The sequence below is a fragment of the Sus scrofa genome, chromosome 12 (genome assembly GCF_054392235.1).
Source record: "Sus scrofa isolate SSC_HxYL_T2T_F1_AM1 chromosome 12, Sscrofa_HxYL_maternal_Yorkshire_Landrace_v2.0, whole genome shotgun sequence".
In the NCBI taxonomy this organism is placed as follows: domain Eukaryota; kingdom Metazoa; phylum Chordata; class Mammalia; order Artiodactyla; family Suidae; genus Sus; species Sus scrofa.
In genome coordinates, this window is record NC_139394.1 from 61,438,028 (window position 1) to 61,458,020 (window position 19,993).

At 48.8% G+C, this 19,993-nt stretch overlaps 1 protein-coding gene across 20 annotated transcripts in view; it reads left to right on the forward strand.

Moving 5' to 3' along the window:
* Nucleotides 1-19,993, forward strand: part of DNAH9 (dynein axonemal heavy chain 9) — a 330,145-nt gene that overhangs the window by 111,184 nt on the left and 198,968 nt on the right. For all 20 annotated transcript variants that reach the window (XR_014821870.1, XR_002337369.2, XR_014821872.1 and 17 more), the window contains 4 exons: nucleotides 2,527-2,631; nucleotides 13,608-13,765; nucleotides 16,563-16,701; nucleotides 19,457-19,744. Coding sequence is in view for 13 of the 20 variants with exons in the window: in XM_084986157.1 (XP_084842283.1) it covers nucleotides 2,527-2,631; nucleotides 13,608-13,765; nucleotides 16,563-16,701; nucleotides 19,457-19,744 (690 nt within the window). In the remaining 7 variants the exon portion in view is untranslated. The remainder of the gene's footprint in view (nucleotides 1-2,526; nucleotides 2,632-13,607; nucleotides 13,766-16,562; nucleotides 16,702-19,456; nucleotides 19,745-19,993) is intronic.

Genomic DNA, 19,993 nt, shown 5'->3' on the forward strand with positions numbered 1-19,993 from the left:
CAGCCTACGCCAGAGCCACAGCAACACAGGATCCGAGCCGTGTCTGCGACCTACGCCACAGCTCACGGCAACGCCGGATCCTTAACCCACTGAGCAAGGGCAGGGATCGAACCCGCAACCTCATGGTTCCTAGTCGGATTCGTTAACCACTGCACCACGACAGGAACTCCACCTGTAGGGTTTTTTTTTTTTTGAGCACACAAACACAATGCCTGGAACTTACTACCTCCTCAGAGAAAGCATGATTTCTCAGTCTGAAATAACTACATGCCAGTTTTATCTCTAATAAACAGAATGAGTTCCCTGGTGGTTGAGCAGGTTTAGGATCTGGCATTGTCACTGCTGTGGCTCTGGTTACTGCTGTGGTCCAGTTTTGATCTCCAGCCCAGGAACTTCTACGTGTCATGGGCACAGCCAAAAAAGCAAACAAAATAAAGCAAAAAACCAGAATGAGTAAGTCAACAGCCACACTACCCTCATGTTAAAATTCCAACGGGACTTATCACTATCTGAGAGCTTCTTATTCTTGTGTTCATTTTATGTTTTCCCCATTAGAATACAAGCCTCATGAGGATAGGGACAATTCTCCCTTGTTCGAAGTTGATTCCTCGTGACCTAGGGCAGCCCCTGGCACATAGTACATGCTCGATACTTAAGAGCGTGAAAAGAGGAATCAATTAATTCAAGAAGCTTAATAAAAGTTGGACTTACGCCTCCCTCCCTTTTCAAAGTCTGCCCCGCCTCTAACCTAAGCATGTGAAGTTAGACTGCTTCTCCTAAAATACTGACTTAATCGTGCTTTTCTCTGCTCCAGACCCCCCAAAATCGCTTCCAGAAATTCAGTTCTGTTCAGAACCATGATCCCCTTTATTAACTCACCTGGCAAGCCAAAATGATGCCTTTATTTTTCTCTGACGATACCGTGATTTTGCTCTTCCTCTGTCCACAGTCGTCCCTCCTCCCAGAAAGCCCTTGCGCTTCTGTTCTGCCTGCACACTTACTGTTATCCTATGGAGCCATCATTCCATACGTTCTGAAGGCGGCATGTGTGCAATACCAATACTCCAGATCTTCTGACTTCTGTTCTTGTTTCCTTCCACTAAACTGATGTTTGCCTGAGTGCCCTCTGAGAAAACCAGGAGTCAAGAAAAAAATCCTAACCACATAACAAAGTTGAGCAGATTTAATTTTGCTGGACTTCTTAGGGCCCTTAAAGCACTAATATGTGTTGTTAATGGACAAAAGTGGATTATAGAATGCAGTGTTTTCCAAAATTGATTCATCAAAGAGTATTGTTTTCAAGGAGCATCTCCCAGCTTTGCCATTCCATGAAATAAAGTTTGGACATAAAGTTGTAGTACTACCTGAAATTCACCTCTTTGGCAAAACTGATCACTTGGCACTTTAACCCACCCCTCTCTGAACTCCATAGCATTAGTGGTTTCTATTAGCCATTGGAACCGTTGCTCAGGTAGCAGTTTACCTGTTTTATTTATGTACCTTATCTCCACAACCTAACTAGAAGTTCCTAGAGAGACTGAGACCCTCTGGGTCTAGCACATGAGCTATGTGTGAAACTAATGGTCCAAAAATGCCTATGGAGTAAAAGAATGGACTTTTCAGCTATTAGCATGTTCCCAGCACTTTAGTGATGTCTCCTTGCCAACAGCCTTGAGTGTCTCCCAATCACCTCTCCCTTTACGTTGCTTCGTGGTTCACTACTTCACGTCCAATGCCCAGTGTGGTTTTTCTCTTCAGGATGATATACCATCTTCCCTCTGAAATTCTTTCCTTGCTCTCCTTTAAAAAGATTTACCTAGGAGTTCCTGTCATGGTTGCGGGTTCGATCCCTGGCCTTGCTCAGTGGGTTAAGGATCCGGCGTTACTGTGAGCTGTGGTGTAGGTCGCAGACGTGGCTCAGATCCCCCGTTGCTGTGGCTCTGGCGTAGGCCAGTGGCTACAGCTCCGATTGGACCCCTAGCCTGGGAACCTCCATGTGCCACAAGTGCAGCCCTAGAAAAGACAAGAAGACAAAAAAAGAAAGATTTACCTGTAGTTTATTTTCTATAGCGGCTCTCCTTTTCCACCCGCATCTCCTGCCTCTCGTCACTCTGGGAAACCTGGGTACTTGGCATGGATTTAAAGATAGAGACATAAACTTTTTCATCAGCACAGGCCAAAGGCTGAATGGAAGGCTTTTTGTCTGTATGGTGCAAGAAATGTAATATTTTATTCATTTCCTGGGATTTTTGAAAGCTGCAGAATCAACATTAATGCAAGCCTGATGACATTTTAAAGGGATTTTGGTCCAAGTGTCTTGAAAAGGTTCTGTTTGATCCCATGACTTAGGTTGGCACCCAAAGCCATCAAAATTTTAATTGTCCTTGAAATTTTAATGTGAGTTTCTAACCAGCAGTCTTTAGAGGAGTGGAAGTATCTATAATAAAGGGGGTGGGGAGATTGCTTGGACATGGGAGGGTGAGCCTGGCACAGACAGTAATTTCATCTCTGTACATTTTGTTGCAGTCTTGCGGCAACATCTACAAGGGTCTCGCTCAGACCGGTGCCTGGGGATGTTTTGATGAGTTTAATCGCATCTCCGTGGAGGTCTTGTCCGTGGTGGCCGTGCAGGTATGGAGGCCAGAAGTTGGTGGGGGCGCTGCAGTCTTCATGCCAAACACTGGCCGTCTGCACCCTCTTGTTTCCACCCTCTCCTCACCTGCTCGCCTCTACCCTTTCCCCTTGGCGTCTCCTGCTCCTTCCTTCCTCTCTGAAATCAGGCCCGGGTGCAGAATGTCGGTATCAGGCAGGTCCCTGCCAAGGTGGATCCATCTAGGCCATGAGTCTCCATTTCTTCCTCTGTAAAACGAGAAGAACGACCATCCACCTGCTTCATAGGCGTGAGGAAGGGATCAGACAAGGTGGTGGAGCCCAGCTCCTTGGAAAGAGCATAGACTTTGGAAATTTCAGACCAGGGCTAAGATTCCATTTCTTTTTTGTTCCTTTTTTTTTTTTTTTTTGCTTTTTTTTTTTTTTTTTTTTTGCTTTTTAGGACCACACCCACGGCATATGGAGATTCCCAGACTTGGGGTCTAATCAGAGCTACAGCTGCCGGCCTACACCACAGCCACAGCAACGCCGGATCGGAGCCGAGTCTGTGACTTAACACCACAGCTGACAGCAACACCAGATCCTCAACCCACAGAGTGAGGCCAGGGATCGAACCCACAACCTCACAGTTCCTAGTCGGATTCGTTTCTGCTGCACCACAACGGGAACTCCTAAGATTCCATTTCCTGACTGGGCATCTGGGCCAGCTGTTCCACCACTCTCAGCCTCGTTCCCTTAATTATACACAAAGTGAGGAACACAACATGGATGTATCATTAGATTAAGTTTTTTTTTTTTTTGCTTAGATTTTCTCCAAGCTTGCCACTTATCTTTCAGGTCATCCAGAAAGCACTTACTAAGAACCCACAGCATAGTCACTGCTGTGCTCAAGGCCGGGGCGAAGGGTCCACAGTAGAAAGGACATGGTCTCTAACGTCAAAACCTTGAGTTCCTGAGACACTTCAGTATTCTAGGCATTATTTCATATCTGAATCACGGTATGGGACAAGATGCTAGATATGCTATCTCAAAACCGAGCCTTGAAAAGATAGGATTTGGCTTTGGGTCAGGATCCCATAGATAGTGGGAGCAGCAGAAAGAGAGGGGAGGAGAGGAGTGAATGAACCCTTGTCGAAAGTCTGTTCAGTACCACTTATTCCTCATGTATCATCTCCTACATCTGTCACATCCACACAGCAGCCCTAGGAGCCACTGGTATCACATATATACAGAGAGGGAGGCCGGGGCCGAAGAGCAGAGGAGAAAACCAGCCTGTTCTGTGGCACACTGCTGGCAAGTGGCACGGTTAGGCCTTGAAGCCAAGCTCCCCAACCCGTGCTGTCAGTGCAGATCTGGGGACAGGTCTCAGGTACCAGGGGTAAAATGCTGGAGAGGAAAATATGGCAAGAGAGGCAGCTTTGAGCCAAATAGAGACGGACTTAAATGCCACGACATGTGTTGCGCCCTCTTCAGTGGGCAACATGGAACCCTGGGAGATGCCTGGAAGGGAAGTTGCCCCTCTGCCTGGGAGCAGTTTTTTTTTTGTTTTGGGGTTTTTTTTGTTTTGTTTTGTTTTGGGTTTTTTTTGGGGAGGGGGCTGCACCTACAGCACATGGAAGTTCCCAGTCTAGGGGTTGAATTGGAGCTGCAACTGCCAGCCTATGCCACAGCCATAGCAACACGGGATCTGAGCTGCATCTGCTATCTATACCATAGCTCATGGCAACACTGGGTCCTTAAACCACTGAGCAAGGCCAGGGATCGAACCCTCATCCTCACGGATACTAGTTGGGTTCGTTACCGCTGAGCCGTGATGGGAACCCCTTGGAGCCGTTTTAAGGAGCTGGGCAGGAAGATACCCAGTGGGTCCTGATTGGAGCTGTGAAGGCTGAAACAGAAGTCTGCCCGCCTCCCCCCAAGACCCCCCGGGATCAAGGTGGAGCACTTTCCCAGTGCCTGTGCCAGTGCTCCTCCCTGAGGGGGCCTGTGGGTTCAGAGCCCCCTACCCCTCTTGCCTCAGCAAGGTAAAGGGCACTTACAGTGATGAAAGCTGAGGTGAGGGACGTGGGACACTGGCATGACTGGTGCTCCCAATTTATACCCATGCAGCTTACAATCAAAAATAATTTGGTTTTCTGTTATTGTTTGCTTTTATTTCCAAAGCAGTATGTATACAGTACAGAAAAAGAAAACTAGAGCCCAGAGCACCTCTTGGATCCCTATAGGCCTCTGTTTAATTCTTTCAGGTCCAGACAAAGGAACAAGGATAATGTTTAGCTGAGCCGATGTGTTTCTTAGGCCCGTGGGCAGGGCCGAGGGAAAGGGCAGAGGAAGGGAGGTGGGAGGACTGCAGACAGGAGGTCATCCGTGGGGGACAGCTGGCTAGGACAGTATTCTCCACCTCCCTGGCAGAGCCGCCCTCCCCCCACATAGTCCCCACCTGCTGTCACCCCTCTCATCCAGGCCTGCCATCCCTGTCACAGGTAGGCTGGACGTGGAGCTGTGGGCAGGTGCTGAAGCCACCACAAGGCTTCACAGGGGTGGACGGGCACCATAGCTAATGGCACGGCCCACTCTGGTCTCCAGTTACTTCTGGGAGCCACTGGCGGTCAGGGGGGGGGTCTTCATTTCCCCTCCCCCGAAGTCAGGCTTTCCACCTCTTTCCTTTGACAGCCAGTTGGCGTTCCAACTCGCTGGTGCTGGTCTAGACTGTTTCCTGGCGAAGCTCCTGAAAGTGGCAAAAGTGTGGGGCTCTTCTCTTGTTCTCAGTCAAGATATTTGGCCTTTCCTTCCCTCGGGTGTGTTTGACTCCCCAGGAGGGAGTAGAGAAAGTAAGTCAAATAGCTGGCCTGGACATTCTCTAGGCTGGAAACCCTTGACAGGCTTGGTTCACAAGAGCTGATTGTGCTGTCAGGTTGTGGCAGAAGTATTTCCACCTCGGAAACTCCACCGCGGAAACAGACAAATCCTACAAATCAGGGAGTTTTGTTTTCCTGGAGAGCTGGTTACACCTTTACCAGCACAGCTCTGCCTGTGAGAGAGTGATGGCAGTGTTGCCAGATGGCTTACATTTTAAGGAGAAGGTGAAATTCCAGAGTTTGATTAAAAATCTCTAGATTTCTCAAAGTTGACAATTTATTCAATTAAAAAACAAAACAAAACAAAACCTGAGCTGAACAAACAAGACACGTCAGCTGACAGCATTCATCTCCAAGCAGTCACTCCACAGCTTAGAACCAGGAATGATGGCCCTGTAAGCGCTTTGAATTTCGTACTGTAAGATGTGGAGTAAAGCAAACAAAATAAACCTTTCTTGAAGTACTAATTCTAGGCCTAGGCATGGTTCTGAAAATCAGAAGAGAAGCATTAGCTTTTTGCGAAGGAATCTGTTGGGACCAGTAACCTGTAATTACACCATGTCCTGGAGTTTTTCTTTTTACTTCTTCCACTGCAGATGTCTAAGCAGCCAGTGTCTTCCTCCAACTTTTTGTTCCCTCGCCCACTATCCTCTGTTATTTCTACCCACCTTTATGTCCACCTCTTTTGTTTCTGCTTGTATGACTTTATGCACCCTCTCTCCTGGCTGCTTGCCACAGCTTCCGGAGGGCATCTCTTGTTCTCATCAGCTGGGCTGCACTGCTGTTACTGCCCTCACTTAAACCCAGGACCCTTCATCCTGAATAGCTATACCTGTGGTGTTCCAGTCCCTCCCCCAGTGCTGGGGGCTGCCATCAGGGTACCTCAGTGTGTCCCCACAGGAGCCTGGAGAAGAGCAAAAGAGAAGCAGTGAGAGTTCATCTCGGGCTCCAGAGGTTTACGAACAAGTTCCATGAGGAACTGGTAATTTTAAAGAAGCAGGTCTTATAGAGTAGAGTTAGCCAGACAAGGGAATGGGAAGTGGTTGTGTGTCTAGACTCTGAAACCGCTCTGCCAGTGTTCAGTTCTGGTTCTGCCACTTACCTTGGGCAAGTCCATGTCTCAAGTTCCACATCTATAAAGGGGGTTAATAGTAATAATACTGCTTGATGCAGTTGTAGTAATTATTAAATGAATTAATGTATGTCAGGCACTTAAAAACCAACACACAGGAGTTCCTGTCATGGCTCAGCGGTACTGAACTGATATCCACGAGGATGCGAGTTTGATCCCTGGCCTCCCTCAGTGGGTTAAGGATCCAGCATTGCCGTGAGCTGTGGTGTATATTTCAGATGCGGCTGGGCTCCCATTTTGCTGTGGCTGTGGCCGTGGCCAGCAGCTGTAGCTCCATCGACCCCTAGCCTGGGAACTTCCATATACTGTGGATGCGGCCCTAAAAAAAAAAAAAAAAGCAGGCGCACAGTAACGTTAGTTTCTCTTATGATGGTAGTGGTGGTGGTTACTGTCATTATTGCCTGAGCACTGCAGTAAATGGCTTGAGGAAAGGCCAGAACACACAGGACAGGGAAGAAAGGCCTACACCCTACCCTCACCAGTCTCCTCTACACCTCTCACTCCTCAGCTGGCCCAGGCTTGGGCTGTCTTAACAAACTTAACAGTGTCTGAACCGATGAGGCAGTGCCCAGCAGCCACTGTTCCCAGTGCATAATGGACAGACGTGGCCAATTTGCCTTATTTTGAAACTGCCCAACACAAAGTCAGTAATGAGTTCTCTTTTTGCTTTTGAAATTAAATGAAATAAATTCAACCTGGAATTCCCTGCTGCTTCCACATGCTTGTCTAGGAATACATCTATAGGAGATGTTCTCAGGAAAGTGGTCTGACAGCCTGGGCAAAATCCAAGCCAGGACCGTTTAAAATCATAGACCGCCCAAGGAGAAATTGCACTCAACTGTTCATGCCACCATCCAGGCTGGCATATTGGTGCCAGAGCTGCACCCGCTACGACAGCTCTCCCCGCCCTCCCCCACCCCCCCACCTCCCCACCCCCTCCTCTTCTTTCATGTCTGCGCTCTGCTTCTAGGTAACTTCTGCAGAAGTGAGCACAACTCAGTGTCCCTGCAGGTGGACATTTTAATGTCTCCGCCAGATTGGTCAAGCAGAATTGCATATCCAATTGGGAAATTGTGGCAATTCCAGGAACAGTTACTGTTTTGTTTTGTTTTTGTCTTTTTGCCTTTTCTAGGGCCGCTCCCTTGGCATATGGAGGTTTCCCAGGCTAGGGGTCTCATCAGAGCTGTAGCCACCGGCCTACGCCAGAGCCACAGCAATGCGGGATCCGAGCCACATCTGTGAGCTACCCCACAGCTCACGGCAACGTCAGATCCTCAACCCACTGAGCAAGGCCAGGGATCGAACCCACAACCCCATGGTTCCTAGTCGGATTTGTTAACCACTGAGCCATGACAAAACTCCAATTCCAAGGACAATTACTGTTATGTTTAAACATAAGATACTACCTATGTTTTTAAATTTTGCTAACATAACAACCAGCTCCCTAGGCCATGGGTTGTCTGGGCCCCAGGACATGTGCCACCACCCTGTGCCTGTAGCCCCTTGTTCCCTCCACGCTCCCTGGCCTGATGTCTCTGCCGCTTCCTCTGTCCCATGGGTACAGGCCCTGGCAGTGTGCTGGGTGGGGCAGGAAGCAGCAGAAGCAGCAGCGCAGCTGGCAGAGACTCAGGAGCCCACCGTAGCTGTGTTCCAAGTGCTCAAGGGGCTGAACAAAGGCTAGAGTCTCAGAGCCAAGGCAGCTCTCAGGTAACCCCCTTTATAGAGGAGCTAAAGGTTTAAGGTGAACACACAGAAATCGTCTAAGACATGTAAAAAAGTGCTGAGTGGGTTACACTTCCCACAGGCAGCAGACTCCAGCCTGCCACTGCAGAGAGAAGCGTGGAGTGAGCCAGGCAGGATTTTAGTAACACGTGGCACTGGGGGCAAAGGCTGGAGAAGGGAATGACCCAGGGGACCACAGAATGAAAGGGCCACTTCCCTAGAATGTAGAGGGGCCAGGTCCAGGGGTGTGGAAAAATAGCTGAGAGGAGGCACAGAGCTTAGAGCTAGCTGCTGACCTCCTTAAGGTATATCACCTGCAAGGCAGATAGGGTGACTGTGACATTTAATCAGTGCCTATGATGCAAGGCCGTGGCCTGGGTGGGAGGATATAGGGGCAGAACCCCCTGTGATTACCTGCTTTCCATCTTTGGCAGGAAAGAGATCATCCTTAAAAAGGTCAAGCCCCCATGGTCAGACAAGCCATGTGGCTTGTGCAGATAACAGGACTGATCTCTTGGAGTCAGGGCTGGCCTGCGGTATGGAGCAGTAAGACCTACACATGCATCTAAAATATAAGGCAGAAAGGAGGTTCCATTCAAGAGGTGCAGTTAAAGATGTAGAGACTCGTCGGGGGCGGGGGGGAATGCTTGCCAAAAACACAAGTGCTGTACGACTGAAAAGAAAATGAGCCCACTGGTTGAGGGCAGAGGAGTGTCATGAAACTGGGATGGGGCAGAGTGGTCCAGTGTCAAGAATTCTTAATTGGCCACCAGGTGTCCTGAAAGTGGACAGTGGAGGGTGCAGGACAGGATGGAGTCATCCAGCCCCATGCTACTCCAGCTGTGGACCAGGAGCATCAGCATCCCCAGGGGAACTCTCAGACCCACCTCAGACCTGCTGTAACAGCATCTGCATCTTCATAAGACCCTCAGTGGTTCCTGTGCATCATGACGTTGAAGACATGCTGCTCTGGTGCAGTCCTCTTAACCCTGACGGCACTTAGAAGAGCAGCCATGTGCAAAATGCACCGTCTCCACCCCCAAAGATTCTGATTTCTCTGGTTTGGGGCAGGACCTAGGCATCAAAGTTTAAAAACAAAAAGCAAAAAAAACCCTTCCTTCATGGTTTGAGAACCAGAGCTGAGAGGGAGACTGTGAAGTAAGGAAAACATCCTTGAGGACTGGGAAGCTTGGGTTCACATCAGGACCTCACGATCAAGCCTGGCTGGTTGGGTGAGTGGGCTGCAGGGATAGTGTGCCCACGGCAGGTGGGCAAAGGAGCGGAGGACTCAGGCTCACTGAGAGAGGGAGGGAGTCAGTCTGCAGCTGTGAATGGGGACACCTGGGCGGAAGCAGGGGTGCGTAGAAATCCAAGAGTTGACTCTCTCTTGAACCTTCGTGTGCATCAGACTCACCTGGAGGGCTTATTAAAACACCTTCGTGGAGCATACCCCCAGAATTTCGGATTCGGTCAGTCTGGGGTGAGGCTGAGAATTTGCACGGGCGTTTGGCAGGATCCAGGGGCACAAGCTGTGGTACGGTGGACAAGTTACTTCTACCCTCTTGGCCTCAGTTTCCTCACTGGTAAACGGTTTGGTCCAGATCACGGTTTTCTCAGCTTTGGCACAAATGAAGTCTCGGGCCTGATAATTCTTTGCTTGCAGGGGTCTATCCCGTTTAGCTTCATGCCAGCAGCATCCTCCCCCCAGTTGTGACAGCAAACATGTCTGCAGGCATGGCTGGATGTCCCCTGGCGGGGGGCAGGTGCAAAATCACCCTCAGTTGAGAACACTGGTTTCTACACAGCTTTCCATTTTTGTTTGTTTTCTTTAATGGGTGGTGAAAGCACCTTTGTTATTTCATGGAAACACATCTCTTAATTATAGCAAACATGATGTTTTCAGAGCAAAAAATTCCTGTGAAATGGTGTGTATTTGAGCAGGAGCTGTGTGCAGCTGGCATGGTGTTCGTAGAAGGCCATGTGGGGAAGCGGCTCTACATACTGGCTCTGGCCCCAGACTGTCTTAACTCAGGTGGCCCCACTTACCTACTTTTAGGCATCTGGCAAGTTTTGTTTTTCTTTTAACTTTTTATTTTGAATTAATGTTAGAACTGTAGAAAATTATAGAAAATCAATTATAGAAAAGTTGCAAAAATAGTATAGAGTTCCAGAGTTCCCGTCGTGGCACAGCGGAAATGAATCCGACTAGGAACCATGAGGTTGCGGGTTTGATCCCTGGCCTCACTCAGTGGGTTAAGGATCTGGTGTTACCATGAACTGTGGGGTAGGTCGCAGATGCCGCTTGGATCTGATGTGGCTGTGGCTGTGGCATAGGCTGGCAGCTGTAGCTCTGATTGGACTCCTAGCCTGGGAACCTCCATATGCTGTGGGTGCGGCCCTAAAAAAGAAAAAAAAAGAAAGAAAGAAAAGTAGTGTAGAGTTCCTGCATATCCTCCACCAGCCTCCCCTACTGGCAGCATCTTCCGTGATTGTGGCACAGTCTTCCCTGCTTTCTGCCTCGCTTTCCTCCCAGTGAAATGAGGACCCAGCCCTCTCACAGCTGTTGAGGGGACGGAATGCGACAATTCATGTAAAATTCTCAGAAAAGCACCTGATACATATCAAGTGCTTAGTAACTGCCAGTTATTATTTTTGTTATTCCCTGTGGCTTTAAAGTCTCCCAAAGTGATGCGTCTCCGGTGGAGAAGCAGACCCCACGAGTGAGGAGTGTACCTGGCACCTTTGACGCAGTCCGTGCCCACCTGTGCGTGCTCCTCCACCTGGCTGGGCTTGCAGTTTAATCCAGACAATCCCAGTCCACCTGCTTCTCCCCCACCCCCCGGCCTCCGGAAGGACCTTGGGACTTTACTGGGGCCCTGGACCCCAAGCACTATTACCTTTCAGTGGCTTGTTCTGTGGACTTTGGTTGCTTCTAAGGCAACAAGGCAATGCCAGGCAAACAGTCTCCTTCCTCACCAGCCAGGCTCACAGCCTGCCATTAGCACTCATGCTCAGTGTTAACTGCGTCCTTGAGTCTCTACAACGCTCTCCTTCGAGGGCCCCAACAGAATTTTACACCAAAGCACAGATGCTGCCCGTCCTGTGGAGCACCATGAGTCCTCACCGAGTGAGGTTTCTGGGCCTCGGGTTGCCGGAGGGGTGCTGAGGCAGAGCGAAGAGCAGAAAGGGTCCAGGGCTCTCACCTTCGCCCAAAGGTATCAGAGCAATTCGTAAGTGGTAATTGAACTCCCTTCCCCACTCCCGTCACAAGGGGGGAACTGTGTATTTTACAGACGGGGAGGACCAGAGCCTACGGAGAGAAGCAGCCTTCCCCACTCACGCACCTCCCAGGGTCATGAGGGTGGTAAGAGGCCCTGTGGCTGCGCTGTGCTGTGAGCAGCTAGGGAACAAGCAGAGCTCAAGCTGTTTGGCTGACGTGCTGGGTCCTGGAGGCCTGCTCTGCCAGAGTGCGTTGGCATTCTGTGCACGGAAAAGGAGTTTCAGTCTCAAACTAATTGCTGTGAGCTTGAATGCATTCCGTCATTACAGCTTCACTTTGGGAAAGGAGCTGAATCCCAATTGTGGAACCGCCATGCGTCCTGGCAGACACTGCCCTTCCAGAGGCACTGGAGGGAGCCTTGCCCCCCTTGTAGGTGGTCCAGCTGCCTCCATGCTCTCTGTCTCCATCTCTGTATGTCTGTCTCTCTAGTAAGGATGTGGTCAAGCTGTCTCCATCTTTTTCTCTTTCATACATGTGCCAGCTCTGATGCTCCCTCCCTCCCCCTCCCCCTTTCTCTTTCACACACACACACACACACCCGTAGCTACAGCTCAGTCTCCTTGGAACCCTTAGTTATTCTAAAGACCCTGAGCTTAGCTGATATGCACAGGACTCATTCAAAACTTCATGCTGGCTCCAGATTCCAGGTTTTTCTCTCAAGAACCCTGAGAGGATGGAAATACTCAGAGACATTCTGGGACCTGGCTGAGCAATTGAGCCCCTTTTGTCCTCCTTCTTTCTGTTGCTGATCATTTTCATACACACTTTTCCAGACTACCAGGTGTGAAAATAAATGGGTGAGTTGCATTTCTGTCTCTCCTTCCACTGCTGTAAGAATAATCTAGAATCTACTTCTGACCAGGTCAAGCTTCGGCTTAAATCCCCTCCGGCTTCAGGCCGCATTTAAGATAAAGTCTGGTCTCTTTAGAAAGGCACGATAACCCCTGGAGAATCTGGCCCCAGCCTCCCTTTGCGCCTGTGACTCCTTTACTCCCCACCATACACCCCATCCATACAGGAGTCACCTGTGCAAGAGGTGTAGCCCAGACCTGGGAGTAGACAGGAGGGGTCAAACCCAGGTGAGGACCCTGCTGCAGTGACGTGGTGGTGACATTAACAGTTTCCATGTTGGCTGCTCTTTTTTTTTTCCCTTGGTCTTTTTAGGGCCACACACACGGTATATCGAGGTTCCCAGGCTAGGGGGTCCAGTTGGAGCTGTAGCCGCTGGCCTACACCACAGCCACAGCAATATGGGGTCTGAGCCACGTCTTTGACCTACACCACAGCTCACGGCAATGCCTGATCCTTAACCCACTGAACGAAGCCAGAGATCAAACCCACGTCCTCATGGATGCTAGTTGGGTTCGTTAACCACTGAGCCACAACGGGAACTCCCTGGCTGCTCCTTTTGAGTGTGGTCTGTGTGCCAAACTCCTTATGGACTTTTTTTCATTTAATCCTTAGAACAAGCCCCAGGATAGGTTCTGGTGTTCTCTCCATGTGTAGGGCAAGAGCCCAGGCTCCAGAATCCACCTGCCTGGATCCAAATGCAGACACCAGCACTTAGTACCTGTGTAAGGCTCAGCGAATGACTCTAGCTCTCGGTGCTCCCATTTCTTCATGGAGAAATGGGGGTGGTGGCACTAAAGAGCCCCCCTCAGAGGGTCGTGGTGGGGATCACATGACCTAATACATAAAGGTTCTCGTGACAGTGGTCAGTGCTAGTACACCTTGGCTATACTGCAGAGGGGACCAGCCCTCAGAGGGCTTTTCACTGTTGACCCCCAACCTCTTAGCCACTGTGTGGTAAGCATGGGTATGGGAATGTAGATTTCTTTAGGACAGGCACCCAGTGCCCATCAGCAAAGGGCCAGGGTGCAGTCATCTGGTCTGTCCTTCTGTGAAAGGGGCCCCAGAGCAAGTGTTTGTGCTGTGTGTGACCACAGGGTCCCAGCCTTAGCTACCACCCCACCTCTGGAGCATTTTCTGATGACTCGTTCACCAGGTAAAAAGCATCCAAGATGCAATTCGAGACAAGAAGCAGCAGTTCAACTTCCTCGGGGAAGAGATTAGTCTGAACCCTTCTGTGGGCATCTTCATCACCATGAACCCAGGCTATGCTGGCCGCACGGAGCTGCCGGAAAACCTCAAGGCTCTGTTCAGGTGAGAGCATCTTCTCTGTCCCGTGCAAGGGCCCCAGAAAGAAGCTTCTTTTATTTCTCCATTGAAAACACATGACATGTATACTAAAAGAAATGTGGAACATATTAAAGAATAGATTTTACAAAACCAGGTTTAATGCCATCACCAGTAAAATTATTTTTTGCTTAATTGTGTTCTGTTCTTCTTTTATTGGCATATAAAGTCATGCATTTGTGGTCTACACACAGTTTTGTATTGTTTCGTTTTTTTCATTTCATGGTGCATCATAATTCTATCAGTTTCTTCTGTTAGATATTCTTAAGGAATCTCATTTCATAACTGCATTTTATTTTATCAAGCATGGTCCGCAATGTAATTAACTAGTTCCCCATGGTTATATGTTAAGACTATTTCTAACATTTAACATAAATTTATGCATCGTTTTATGCAACATTTAAAATGAATTTATATGTATTTGTATATATAATTTATATACATTATACTATAATATACATAAGTATTTTTTCGTATGCATGATTATTTTCTTTGGCTAGCTTCCCAGGAGTAGAATCACTGAGCTAACAAGGAGAAGCATTTTTAAGGCTCTGCCAAATTGCTTTCTACAAAGAGTAGTGACGAATTACACTCACAAGAGTGATGCATGATAGCACCTCTTTTATTTTACTGTTGCCACCGGTGGGCATTGCCATATTTTTAAATCTTCTTTATTGTAATAAGAAAACACAAATGCACTTCCTAGCAGGGGCTGGAGTCTCCACCCTTTTTTTTTTGGAAAAGAGAAGTCAGCCCAACAAAGAGAAAACTGGAAGATGCTTCATGGCTTCTGCTTTTCTGTTCACTGAACTGGTACCCGACAGAGGCCTTGAGAGCAACAACATAGCTGTGTGTCTCATCTTTGGACTGAGACCCAGTGCTCGCTTTTGGGGACGTGGAGGCTTACGAAGCCACTGGAAGTCTCCCTGTGTCCCTCAGTCCCTCACTTTCCTCTGCCCTAGGACTGGGTGGTATCTCCATCTTCAGGCAGGTCCCCTTGTCGGAATGCCAGCAGGCCGTGCGACCTGCTGCCCAGAGTGCTGTATTGTTCGCTCTTGGCTTACACAAAGTATTTATTAAATAACCCCTGTGCTGTGAGCAGTACTGGACCGAGGTAATCACCTTGATAAGGATTATTTCTTGTATTTTTCCCCCTTTGTTTTGTTTTGTTTTGCTTTGCTTTTTAGGGCCACACTCACGGCATATGGAAGTTCCCAGGCTAGGAGTCAAATCGGAGCCACAGCCACAGCAACGTGGGATCCAAGCCACGTCGTCAACCTACACCACAGCTCCCTGCAATGCCGGATCCTTAACCCACTGAGCAAGGCCATGGATCAAACCCGCATCCTCAAGGATCCTGGTAGGGTTCATTAACCGCTGAGCCACGAAGGGAACTCCCTATTTTCCCTTTAAGTCAAGGGGAAAAACAAATAAAGGGAACATATACCCATAGAAGAAAGTTGTGGGGGGATAGAAAAGCATCTGTAAAAATAATAAATTCAAGTAACTACTTTTACATTGAACTCTTACAGAAACCCTAGGAGGTGGCTACTATTAGAATTCCCTTGCACTGTGAGAAAACAGAATTAGCAAATTGACCAGGTAACCCTACTTCCTAAGGTTAGCTAGTAACCTGATTAGTAAGCAGCACAACTAGAGTTTGAACCCAGGCATTCTGACTCCTCCCCACCTGAGTGAGTCCTTTATCCAGAGAAAGGCACCTGACCTTTGGGCATGTTCCTTCCAATATGTGGGGGCAGAGTATTTCTATTTTCAAACTTGAGATCAGATTCTATATAGCTTAGTACTCTGCCTGCACTAATGCGTGTTTTCCTATGTCACTAAATAGTTTTTCTTCCACAGCATTATTTTTCTTGGCTGTATTGCATTCTGTTGTATGGAGGTATATTTAACCTTATTTCAGGTTGCAAAATAATTTTGAGAATCTAAGTATTTGTTTTCTCCTTTAATCTGAATGCACTGTAAAATAATATAAAGGGAAAATGTACTTGAATGATAGACTTTTGAAAGTTTTATATCAGGGTAGAGAAAATATAATTAAAGAAATTAACAACTTTAGGCTCCTATTACATACCTAATAAGTTAATTATGTACCTCCTTAAATTAGAAGTAAATAATTTTAAAATAAAATGTTTCTAGAGCTAAAGGAAAACATATCACAGTGAATCCTTATAAATAGACAAAAAATCCCCTTCTGTGTTCTCGTATTTGCTATTTTGCGGCAAAGTGGGATTAATGGTACCTACTTCAGACCTCAGCATCAAATATTGACATTTGTATGCAAGTAAGTGTAGAATAAGCTCCAAATGTCACCACTTGGAGGAGACAAGTTTTGAGGGTGAGAAATAGAGTCTTATTTTCTTGTAGATACCAAGAGAGACTCAATTCCTCAATTTTAGCCCCTAATCTATTATAGCAATCACCAATCTGTAATCTACTAATTACTAAGGCTTTGCTAATCTGTGCCTTGTTAAAGCACATTGAACTCTAGGTACACGACTTGGGTTGTAGCCCCAACTCTGTCCCCATCTGCCAACATCAGCTGTGACCTTGAGCAAGAGAATTCTCTCCCTTAGTTAACTCGTCTTAACATTGGCAGTCTTTCATGAAATAATTGCTAAGGTCTCAGTTTGTACACTCACAGACGCCTCCATCCGCAATCTGAGCCCGTGTCTCTTGTCTTACAAACTCCCCTCCACCACGGGGTTGGGAACCGTCTCGGCCCTCTGTCTCCCTTCCACAGGCCTTGTGCGATGGTCGTCCCAGACTTTGAGTTGATCTGTGAGATCATGCTGGTGGCAGAAGGATTCATCGAAGCACGATTACTAGCCAGGAAATTCATCACGCTTTACCAACTGTGCAAGGAGCTCCTCTCCAAGCAGGTATATTCCATGGGCGACCAGTCCCGTGTGCCTGCCCTAGCTTGTCCGGGTTCTGGGGCTGGTGTATTAGGGGCTCATTAGATCCTTCCCATAGAGAGTCACTGTGCCCGTAACAATATTGCAAGCTCTATAAGAAAGATTTCATGTTCTTTTTCTTAGCCCAGGATTGGGGGGCGGGGGGAGACCATGTGGCCACAGAACTAATAGAATACTCAGCAAGACCTCACAGATCCTCTGTGTGCATGAGAAACATTGCAGAAGCCGGCGAAAACCCGTGGAGGGGATGGCCTCTGCCTGAAGGAACCTGAGACGAGGGGCAGGCTTGGGAGAGCCTTAGACGTTAAGGGACCCACGCTGCCCATTGCTGCTGGTCCTTTTTTTTTTTTTTTTTTTTTTGTCTTTTTTGGGCTGCACTGGTGTGGCATATGGAGGTTCCCAGTCTAGGGGTCACATTGGAGCTGTAGCCGCCGACCACAGCCACAGCCACAGCAACACAGGGTCCAAACCGAGTCTGTGACCTACACCACAGCTCACGACAACACTGGATCCTTAACCCACTGAGCGAGGCCAGAGATTGAACCCGCAACCTCATGGCTCCTAGTCGGATTTGTTTCCACTGCACCACGACGGGAACTCCCTGTTGCTGGTTCTTAATGTGACTTCTGCCCAAGGCAGGTCCCCTCAGCTGAAGAGACCTTACCACATGAATAAGAACCCCCAAAGTTTGTGCCTTAGATGGAGATGTTCTTGGCGTCAAGGACAGCCAGTCAGGCTTCCTGGGCTGTGCCCACTGAGTTTCTCTTCCCTTTGGCGATCTTTTACTTGGGTCATCTTTGCTGCTAGAATAGGCGCTCTCAGTCCTGTGAAGTCTGTCAAGGATGGATATTGGAAGAACCCACTTCTGTTTTCTCCTCGCTTCCTGGGCCCTGGTTCTGCATCCTCTCTCTAAGTTTTCCACCGCCATTGGCTTCCAGCCCAGGGACTCACTTTCCCAACTCGATCCCACACCTCTCTTTAGAACTTCAAGTCTATCTATTCAGAGATCTATGCCACAGGTCCCCGACTGTCTTAAAATGCACCTCCAGCTCAGCATCTGAAGCTGATCATCCTGCCAGCCCCACCCCAAGCCCACTTCTCCGGCATTCAGGGCTTCAGCAGAACAACACTCGCTCTCATGCTGATTCTGGAACCCCAGGAGTTATCTTTGACCCCTTCTTCTTCCTCAGCCCCACATCCAACCATGAGTCAGCTGCTGTTCATTCTCCCCCTTGGATTCTGTTTCAAACACCCTTCATTTTCTTTCTACTGCCTTTGTTCCAAGCACCCATGTCTTGCATACACTCTTGGAACTTCCTCTCTCCTAGACTCTCCACCTCTGCTCTCGTCCTTCACATCGCTTCTTTAGCCACCAGCTGGAGGGGTCATTTAAAGACACTGCTCACTGTACTTAGGATAAAGACCAGCATCCTCATAACCCTCTGCATAAGACCACGTGTGGCCCTGTCTCCTGTCGGCCTCCGCAGCTTCAGCACGTGGCCCGCCCAGCATATGTGTGCCTGCACCAATGGTGTCTTTAAGTTCCGTGTAGGATGCAGGTGTAGGGCACGGTGGCTGTCCCTGAGCTAAGGCTCAGACTTCCCTGAAGAAACCGTACCAACGAAGAACCCAAGGGGGTGGAATCCAGTCAAACACAGCCAAGAACGCAGTGCAGTGAAGCCAGAAGGATGGCTCGATGATGGGAAAGCATGCCCGCAGACCTGGGGAGAGGGTGTAGTCAGCTTCAGGCATAGCCACCGTGCCCCTGTCTACCCTGCACATTGCATTGTCCTTGGAGGTATGTATCACAGCTCTAATTAACTAACACTCTGCTGTGAACCAAGTGGCAGAGCTGGGACTTGAACCAAGGTCTGTCTGAGCTCAGAGTCTGTGCTTCGAGCCCTGGTATCAGCAGTCTGGTCCACGGTCTCACAGAGCCCACTCTCAGAGCTTGTGACTAGGGGGTTCCACCTCTGACAAAAAATTTAGGAAACTCTCTCTCTCTTTCTATTGGATTGTGGATTTTTTTCTTTTTTCTTTTTTTTTTTTTTTTTTTTTTTTTTTTTTGCCTTTTCTAGGGCTGCTCCCGCAGCATATGGAGGTTCCCAGGCTAGGGGTCCAATTGGAGCTGCACTTGCTGGCGTACACCACAGCCACGGCAACGTGGGATCCAAGCCACGTCTTCGACCTACACCACAGCTCATGGCAACGCCAGATCTCCAACCCACTGGGTGGGGCCGGGGATCGAACCCGCAACCTCGCGGTTCCTAGTCAAATTCGTTAACCACTGAGCCACAACAGGAACTCCTAGGAAACTCTATTTTAAACTCTTTTCCTCAGAGATTTTGAAGGCCTCCAAGATGGAGCATGTAAGCTCAGCCCCAGCCATCTCTGAGAGCTAACACACCTCCCTCCTTGATAACCCTTTCACCCTCTGAATGTTCGAGTAGTAGCCAGGTAGGTTTGGAAGTAGTTCTCTCTGACCCCCCAGCTTCCCCCCCCCACACACACACACACCCCTCATATGCTCTGTGTCTGCTTTGTTGTCCTAACAGCTAGAAAAGTAACTAATGCCAGACCTGGAAGTAGGATCCCAGAATCGCTATGTCATCAGTCCTTTCCTTTGCTTCTGCCTTGGCCTCAAAGTGACCCAGTACTGATGTGATGTCTGAGTGGTGCATCCCAGCAGCCCAGGCCTCACCCTGCCGCCTTCCCCTAGGACCACTACGACTGGGGCCTGAGGGCCATCAAGTCGGTGCTGGTGGTGGCTGGCTCCCTGAAGCGAGGCGACCCTGACCGGCCCGAGGACCAAGTCCTGATGCGCTCCCTGCGAGATTTCAACATCCCCAAGATCGTGACCGATGACATGCCAGTGTTCATGGGCCTGGTCGGAGACCTCTTTCCCGCCCTGGATGTCCCTCGGAGGAGAGACCTCAACTTTGAAGCTTTGGTTAGGAAGGCGGTGGTGGAGCTGAAGCTCCAGGCTGAGGACAGCTTCATGCTCAAGGTACATGGGATTTTCCCTCCCAAGATTTCTTTGTCTCCTAATTCTTTTCTTGGACGATGGGTCACACTTCATCCACAATCCAAAGGGTTGCTTTAGATGGACAGGTGCCTATCGACTCTGTAATAACTCAATTTGTTTCAGCAGCTCTTTACTGGGACAGCCACAGTGTGGAAAGTGTGGTGGGAATGCAAGCGACAGACAGAGCCCCTGCCATCAGGGCGTTCAGTCCTCACGGGAGGAACTAGACTC